Consider the following 9,382-nt stretch of genomic DNA (forward strand, 5'->3'; position numbering starts at 1 on the left):
CATTTCTCCTTTACCAAGATAATCCATCCACCTGACAGATGTGGCATATCAAGAAGCTGATTTAACAGCATGATCATTACACAGGTGCACTGTGGACAGTAAAAGGCCACTTTAAAATGTGCAGATTTGTCACAACACAATGCCACTGATGTCTCAAGTTTTGAAGGAGTGTGTGATTGGCATGCAGAAATGTCCAACAGAGCTGTTGCCAGAGAATGTAATGTTCATTTCTCTACCATAAGCTGCCTCCAATGTGGTTTTAGAGCATTTGGCAGTATAGCCAACTGGCCACACAACCGTAGGTTGACCACACCATCCCAGGACCTCCACATCCGGCTTCTTCACCTGTGGGATCATCTGAGGAAGGGTGGGGGATTCTCAGAAGTATTTCTGTCTGTAATAATGCCCTTTTGTGGGGAAAAACGTATTCTGATTGGCTGGTCCTAGCTCCCAAGTGGGTGGGCCTATGCCCACTCATGGCTGCGCCCCTATCCAGTCATTTGAAATCCATAGTTTAGGGCCTAATGGATGTATTTCAATTGACTGATTTCCTTCTATGAACTGTAACTCAGTAAAATCCTTAAATTGTAGCATGTTACGTTTTATTTTTGTTCAGTATAGTTTATTAGAGGAAAATGGCTTTACATTTTGGGTGTGCAATAACTGACAGCTGTTAGGAGAAATTATTAAAAACCTTTTATATCTAGTAAAGAAACCCTACCCGAAAACTATATTTTGGTATTTTTGTTTTATATAGTCCCAATGTTTTGCATGTCAGCAATCAAGTTTTCAAGATGTGCAACTTTCTAAATTAAATATACCGGCTGTATTTCTGTACTTTTAAGTTATACAGTACAAGTCAAAGGTTTAGACACCTACTCATTCAAGGGTTTTTCTTTATTTTTGCTATTTTCTTCATTGTAGAATAATAGTAAAGACAAACGATTACATAACACATATGGAATCATATAGTAACTAAAAAAGTGTTAAACAAATCAAAACATATTTGAGATACTTCAAAGTAGCCACCCTTTACCTTGATGACAGCTTTGCACACGCTTGGCATTCTCTCAACCAGCTTCACCGGGAATGCTTTTCCAACAGTCTTGAAGGAGTTCCCACATGTTGAGCACTTGTTGGCTGCTTTTTCTTCACTCTGCGGTCCAACTCGTCCCAAACCATCTCAATTGTGTTGAGATCGGGTTATTGTGGAGGCCAGGTCATCTGATGCAGCACTCCATCACTTTCCTTACTGGTCGGATAGCCCTCACACAGTCTGGAGGTGTGTTGGGTCATTGTCCTGTTGAAAAACAAATGACAGTCCCACTAAGCACAAACCAGCTGGGATGGCGTATCGCTGCAGAATGCTGTGGTAGCCATGCTGGTTAAGTGTGCCTTGAATTCTAAATAAATCAGTGTCACCCACAAAGCACCATCACACCACCTCCTCCGTGCTTCACGGTGGGAACCACACATTGAGACCGTTCACCTACTCTGTGTCTCACAAAGACACGGCGGTTGAAACAAGCAAGTCTCTTCTTCTTATTGGTGTACTTTAGTAGTGGTTTCTTTGCTGCAATTTGACCATGAAGGCCTGATTCATGTAATAAAGGGTGGCAGGTAGCCTAGTGGTTAGAGCGTTGGGCCAGTAACCAAATCCCTGAGCTGACAAGGTAAAAAATCAGTGTGGCAGATGGTAGACCAAAAACAAAAATCTGTCGTTCTGCCCCTGAGGAAGGCGCAGAAAACGTGGATGCCAATTTAAGGCAGCCCCCCGCACCTCTCTGATTTCAGAGGGTTTGGGTTAAATGCAGATGACACATTTCAGTTGAAGTCATTCTGTTGTACAACTGACTAGGTATCCTCCTTTCCCTAATGTTGATGTCTGTTACTTGAACTCCGTGAAGTATTTATTTGGCTGGTACAGTAAAACTGGGAACTCTAATGAACCTATCCTCTGCAGCAGAGGTAACTCTGGGTCTTCCTTTCCTGTGGCGGTCCTCATGAGAGCCAGTTTCATCATAGAGCTTGATTGTTTTAGCGACTGCACTTGAAGAAACGTTCAAAGTTCTTGAAATGTTCCTTTTGTCTTAAAGTAATGATGTAATGTTTGATCTTTGCTTATTTGAGCTGCTCTTGCCATAATATAGACTTGGTGTTTTCCCAAATAGGGCTATCTTCTGTATACCACCTCTACCTTGTTACAGCACAACTGATTGGCTCAAACTTAATTTGTGGAATTCTTTCCTTCTTAACAAGGCACACCTGTTAATTGAAATGCATTCCAGGTGACTACCTCATGAAGCTGGCTGAGAGAATGCCAAGAGTGTGCAAAGCTGTCAAAGGCAAAGGGTGGCTACTTTGAGGAATCGCAAATATATTTTGATTTGTTTAACACTTTTTTTGGTTACTACATGATTCCATAAGTGTTATTTCATAGTTTTGGTGTCTTCACTATTATTCTACAATGTAGAAAATAGTTTTAAAAAATCTGAAAAACCCTGGATTGAGTATGTGTGTCCAAACTTTTGACTGGTACTGTATATCTTAACATACAAAACATTTTCGGACTATATCAACAATGGACTAATGAAATAAATACCGAAATATTTTTTTCTGTGTAGGATTTCCTTTAAGCATTTATTGTAATTATTTCAAATTTAAACCTGCTCTATCGTATTATTGGAATTCAGTGAGTATTCAGGGTAATAGCAAATTATTACTGTAGTGTAAGTTCTAATGCAGAAAAATATACATTAATTATATTAAAATCTTGAGTATGCAGTTTTCTTTTCTCTTGTACAAAATTCATCCAGATGTATTTTGATATACGAGATTAATGTATTAAATGCTCGAAATAAACGCTTAGAATAATCACAATGTGCAGAAGTCAGACAAAGCTGCTGTCAACTTCACAAATATTATGAAGCTCAGGAAGTCTTAAGACTATGATAAAGAAAATATATATTTTGCTTACCATCAGCAATGCTTTTCTATGTGTCCCAAAAGACCCACAGTAGGACCTTGTTCTGTGTGACACCTATTTAAGGAGTTAAGTGACTCCACACTAAGCACAGAAGGAACGAATGGTGAAGTGAATATATTTTTTGATTGTGGTTAACATTTGACACGTTTTTTTTTATTCTTCATTAAAAAGGTATATATTCTATTACACTTGTGTTGTTACTGATTTTGTTTGTCCATTTTATTGTGCAGATTGATTTTTATAAGTACATGGTGAAATGTCTTTACATTTGGGTTGTAAAGATAAGATACACATCATGAAACACACTTTCACTTTGCTTGTTCCCATACAATACGTGCTGGGATAAGTATGGGCGTACACTGTATATGCCTTGTCATTGTATATGTACAATAATACCTATGTCTCAAATGACTTAAAACAGTCTGTCACAGTATTGGAAAATCTTATGTAATATGTCATAGAACAAAAGGCAAAACATTCAACAGAACTTACAAAATGTGTTGCTTTTTCTCAATAGTTTGTTATACTCTTATGGCAATGCAGTCATACAGGGGTAGGCAACCCTGTTTCTGATGGAACTGAAGGATTTTGTTCCAACTAGGCACCACACCTGATCAACTGAGGTAATTGATCAGTTTAGTGATATATTCAACCCACCTGGTCTTCCGGGTTGGTTAAATCAAAAACATGACGTGCCTGCGGCCCTCCAGACCCAGGGGCGATACTAAAACATAATGTACTTGACTATTGCTTTGTAAGTCGCAGGTGGTGTAGGAAATCTACAATTTTAATTGGATCATGAAGATATGCTCTGTGAGCAAAAGAAAAGAGAATTTCCAAAAATCAGATTTGATCTAGCACTGGGATACAATGCACTGTGCTGAATCAATAAACTTACCAAGGAACTAACACCTGATCTTTCATAAGATTTGTATTAAATACACTGAGTGTACAAAACATTAGGAACATATTGAGTTGCACCCCCTGCTTTTGCCCTCAGAACAGCCTCATATTTCTCATTGAATGGACTCTACAAGTTGTTGAAAGTGTTTTGCAAGGATGCTGTCCCATGTTGACTTTAATGCTTCCCACAGTTGTCAAGTTGGATGGATGTCCTTTGGGTGGTGGACCATTCTTGATACACACGGGAAACTGTTGAGCGTGGAAAAACCGAGCATTGTTGCAGTTCCTGACACAATCAAACTGGTGCGCCTGGCACCTACTACCATACCCTGTTCAAAGGCACTTAGTATTTTGTTTTGCCCCTTCACCCACTGAATGGCACACATACACAATCCATGTCTCAAGGCTTAAAAATCCTTCTTTAACACGTCTCCTCCCCTTCATCTACACTGATTGAAGTGGATTTAACAAGTGACATCAATAAGGGATCTTAGCTTTCACATTGTCAGTCTGTGTCATGGAAAGAGCAGGTGTTCCTAATGTTTTGTACATTCAGTGTATCAGAGCTCGTCCTTGAAGTTCTGCTTTGCATGTGAGTAGTCATTTGCTCACTTTTGAGCAAATGTATCAACAACTGTTAAGAACACGACACTAGTTAGGAAATGGTTAGGTTATTAACGGTCAATAGGCATCTTCTCATTTGCCTAACACTGATGACAGAGTCAAATATACTTTGTGGATCATGTTGTATTTCATCTGCCAGAATGATGACTTATACAAATTAACCCTGGTAATTATTGCTATGGGACATTCCTTTGTCCAACACCATGTTAGCATTGCTCACTAGAAAGCAGCAGGCTTTGAAGTAGCTAAGTAGCTTTGTTCAACAATGTCTAACCAAATCAAAAGAATCAGATCAGAGTATGTACAGCAGGTACAACAGGTCTGTTGAACAGCAACAGTTCTTAAGAATTGGGGCTCTCAGTAGCCACCAGGTTTCCTATCCAGAGGAGGCATGTAGTAGGTCTTGAAAGCAGAGCAGTGGGATTCATCCCTTGGCTGTTGGGTAAAGAGAAAAAAACGGGGTTAAAAGAAATATATGAACAACACGCTATTCTATTGAGTCCTGAGGCTGTAAATCAAGGGTCTCAGAGTAGGAATGCTGATCTAGGATGTGTGTAGCTTTTTTAGATCATAATGAATAAGATTACATGGACGGATGGGGTCTGATCCTAGACCAGCACTCCTACTCTGAGATTTTTGACACATACAGCCTCAGATGTTATTTAAGATGGGCAATAAAGTCATGTCTGTACAGGACATTTTGTCGAAGGGAGTAGACATACTAGTGATTAGAGCGTTGGGGCCAGTAACCGAAAGGTTGCTGGATCGAATCCCCGAGCTGACAAGGTAATACATTTTTATTTTAAAATTGGTCGTTCTGCCCCTGAGCAAGACAGTTAACCCACTGTTCCCCGGGCGCCGAAGACATGGATGTCGATTAAGGCAGCCCCCCGCACCTCTCTGATTCAGAGGGGTTGGGTTAAATGCAAAAGACACATTTCAGTTGTACAACTGACTACGTATCCCCCTTTCCCATAGGGATGTCCTAAAATGTACACCGTAATACAGTGCGTTTACCTTAGCCAACCGGGAGTGGCACTTTTTTGATGTGATGGCTGGGAGGGACCCACGGTGAGTGATGGTGAGAACTGGCACTGTGCTAACAGGGTAGGTAATCTGGGGTGCAGGCACTACCACATTGAGCTTTGGTAATTCCACATGTGGGGCGTTGCGTCTGATCAGAGGCTCGGCAACGTGCTTTATGTTGTGCTGCAAAACAGAAGAATATTATCCCATCATAAGGGACCTACCATCATAGTAGGGCAAAGTACATCCAAATTATGGAGTGTTTTGTCATTTTCCCAGTATGTAGCATATTAAGACATTTTATCCTACCTTTTATAATGTGGTTGATTACTCATAAAATGTGATGTAGGGTCAACCTTTTTAGGAGATGTGTCTGTCTCTTACCTGCCTCCTGCCCTGTCTGGCCATGCGCCGCAGGTGATCCACAGAGTTGGGGGTCCCACTGCTCTCTCCTCCCTCTACAGTCACAATGGCCCTGCGCAAACTATCAGCTCTCCTCTCCGCCAGCCTGAGACAAGGACAGGAGGAGGGAAGATAGCATTTACCATATGAATTCAATTAAATACTTTCTCTCACACTACACATACTACAATTATAAAGCACAGTATGTCTATGTGTTTTTATACAGTAAAGTTTGTGTGCTTACCGTAGCTCTCTAAAAAAGATGTGCTGTAGCGCCGCTCTTGCGCCAATGCGCTCCTCTGGGTCGTAGGTCAGCATCTGGTAGAGCAACGACAGACTGGGTGCTGAACAGTTTGGGATGAGCTGAGATATTCCACTGCCTTTCCGCAGAGGGAAGTCAAAACGCATCGCCCTAGACCTGTCAAAAAATGTATGTACAACACTGTCACTGAGGACAATAGTTTCCACTGAACATACTGTAAGTCTTTGGTCTTCATTACATGATAAGTGTATCTAACAAACGTACTGAGGGAATTTTTGAAGGAGACTGTTGTCAGGTGTACCCAAAACATCGTGGATCTTGGTCACCTGATCCAACTCATTGCTTCCCGGAAACAGAGGGCTGAGACTGAAATACACAAACATGATCGTCTGTGATGTCATCAAGGCTATTTACACAACAGCAGCTGTTCACGAATGTCTGTGGCGTCGACCGTAGAGGAACACAACGCTAAGGCCATAACCAAAGTCTCCTACTAGAATGGACATAAGCAGTTCTGTATCCGATTTGATGATAGATGAAAGGTACCTGATGATCTCGTAGAAAACACATCCTACACTCCACATGTCCATCTTGTGTGAGTAATAGCCGTCTGTGAGGAGGCACTCTGGGGCTCTGTACCAGCGGGTGGAGATGTACTCTGTGTGGGGAGGTTTGGAGTGCAAACTCCTGCACGAGCCAAAGTCTCCAAGTTTGAGCACGTCGTGCTATGGAAGCAACCAACCAAATCATGGACAACATATGGTAAACAATGTAACAGTAACAGTTCTGATTTACCAAATCAGCAGGCAAGGTTTTTAGCATCATAATTTAAAATTAAAATTAAAAATGTTTACTTACTTTGATTAGAATGTTCTCTGGCTTAACGTCCCGGTGAAAGATCCCGTTGCTGTACCAAGATAACAACACAGTACAACTGTTCAGTTTTAGGGGAAGCAACAACAACAGACCCTTAAAACCCCCTCTGTGCCAGTGAAAAGGTCTGTAGGAAATGTATTTATACACGGACAAGATCCCGACTCCATATTTTCATTCTTACCTATGCATATGATCGAGTGACTTGCAAAGTTGGTACATGTAGTGTCTGATTTTACTTTCTGGCAAAGGTTGCTGCCTCCCTGCAAGTGAGACAAGTTAGGAATGCACAAGATAACTGAATGGGGAATAGAATTTGATGTGCTGTAGTTACAGTTGTGGTAGAGGTTTTATGTCATTCACAGTAGCAGTTTCACTGTGTCTCTGACCTCGTATGAACTCATAGATGTTCATCTCCATCAGCTCACATATCAAGGACAGAGTCCCTGACTCTTTGTCACTGTAACACATTGAATGAATCAGACAAAAATGATAATGTTATTGTTCAGTTGAGGCTTCGCACAAACAATTCAAAAGACAGGGACAAACATTGTACTCACAATATCAATTCATGCAGCTGAATGATGTTTGGGTGAGGGTTTAGTCTTTTCATGGCCTGGACTTCTCGCAGGTTGTTGGCCTGTTCCAGGCTGAGCAACAAACAATAAAACCATGTAGCGAAACCTGTTATTAACTCTGTAACTGACTGATAACCAGAACATGTATCATCATGTCATGACTTATTTTCAAAGACGATTCACAAAATTGAGAGTTAAGAGTAGTTAGCTATACAGGTTAATAAACGTTAATGTACAGGCTTAGAAAAATCTGTTCTAAAAAGCAACATTGTCCCTAGCCGAACTCAACCTCGCAAGGTCACAGTCAGGGTATGTTGACAGTGACTTCCAGTTGGATAGGCAGGGTTAGGCAGGCTAGCTCAAGTTTCAAGGCAAGGGTCCACACACACACACACACACACACACACACACACACACACAGAGGACGTAGAGCAGCTCAAGGCAAACAGCAGGCAGAACAATTATAAGGCAGCACACCTGATAGTTAGTTACCTGCTGAGTGACTGCTTCATCGTTTTACACGCATAATATTTCCCATCTTTCAGGCTTTGAGCCTTCACCACTTCTGAAAATGTCCCTTCTCCAATTTTGTTGATTATCTTGTAATCTGCATAACAAAACAGAGTTTAGACATGTAGCTAACGTTACTCTTGTAATAATTAAGAATAAAAAAACATGCAGCTCTAGCTAGCAGCTAACGTTAGCTGTATAAATATATGAGAATATGAAAAGTTGACAGGAACAGAATTTAACATGCCACGATATTTCCTAGCCAATGTAAGGTTAGCTAACGATAGCTAGTAACGTACTATCCATTCTTCAAAGTGTTCACTGCACAGAAGTAGATTATCCATACTAGTCCTATATTTAAATAAAACATTGCGATAATTTCATGGAACAGCCGTGTTGTGGAAAGATTGCTAGTTGGCTGATCGAGATATCTCCCCCAAGATTGACAGGCTGGAGAGAGAGAGAGAGAGAGAAGAAAAAAAACCGCCTCGCCGCTCTAGGTAGCCATGTTAGCTGGTAACCAGGCACACCGCACCCTCAACTCTCTGACCTAAAAAGGTGGATGATTGAAAACAATACATTTGTCTCGTTACAATGGTTACGCCTCGATCACACCGACATTGCTAGGGATTTTTTTTTTTTTTTTTTTTTTTTTAAATGGTACGCGGCACAATTTGGATATGTGTGCAACAAAAGTTCAACATTAATAACATTCTGCCACCATCTTTGTCAAACCGTCTACGCATATGTTAGATACATCCAACGTACACAGAACGTACAGTCCTCTGTAACGCAATAGTGCAAGGCACACGCAGCGTTCCATTGGAAATTAATGTACTTCTGATGTCCCGCATTGCAATTGCAAAAACACAATCGATGTGATTGAGGCGTTACAATGGCTGGCTATCTATGCAGAACAAAAATATAAACGCAATTTGCAACAATTGGGTGGGCATAGGCCCTACCCATTTGGGAGTTAGGCCCGAACAACCGGAGAGTCAGGCCCAGACAATCAGAAAACGTTTTTCCCCACATAAGGGCTATATTACAGACAGAAATACTCCTAGGTTTCATCAGCTGTCTGCGTGGCTGGTCTCACATGATCCCGCAGGTGAAGAAGCCGGATGTGGATCCCGGGCTGGCATGGTCTACGGTTGTTAGGCCGGTTGGACATACTGCCAAATTCTCTAAAACAACGTTAGAGGTGGCTTACGGTAT

General features: G+C 41.1%; 1 protein-coding gene across 4 annotated transcripts; it reads right to left on the bottom strand.

The window, feature by feature from the left end:
* Positions 1-2,538: 2,538 nt before the first annotated feature.
* Positions 2,539-9,382, bottom strand: LOC112262093 (MAPK/MAK/MRK overlapping kinase). Of its 4 annotated transcripts, none has more exons than XM_024437799.2 (12): positions 9,264-9,382; positions 8,147-8,261; positions 7,637-7,726; positions 7,466-7,536; positions 7,261-7,339; positions 7,062-7,110; positions 6,750-6,928; positions 6,468-6,569; positions 6,186-6,359; positions 5,924-6,047; positions 5,531-5,722; positions 2,539-4,948 (listed from the first exon to the last, which is right to left on the bottom strand). In XM_024437799.2, exons 1-12 carry the CDS (start codon positions 9,307-9,309, stop codon positions 4,871-4,873), a joined length of 1,299 nt encoding a protein of 432 aa, XP_024293567.2. In that variant the 5' UTR covers positions 9,310-9,382; the 3' UTR covers positions 2,539-4,870. The 4 variants fall into 4 exon arrangements, with proteins under 4 accessions (XP_024293567.2, XP_042186126.1, XP_024293565.1 ...); XM_042330192.1 differs by lacking the exon at positions 9,264-9,382 and adding an exon at positions 9,130-9,148; XM_024437797.2 differs by lacking the exon at positions 9,264-9,382 and adding an exon at positions 8,464-8,777.

Source organism: Oncorhynchus tshawytscha, linkage group LG11 (assembly GCF_018296145.1).
Source record: "Oncorhynchus tshawytscha isolate Ot180627B linkage group LG11, Otsh_v2.0, whole genome shotgun sequence".
Lineage (NCBI taxonomy): Eukaryota > Metazoa > Chordata > Actinopteri > Salmoniformes > Salmonidae > Oncorhynchus > Oncorhynchus tshawytscha.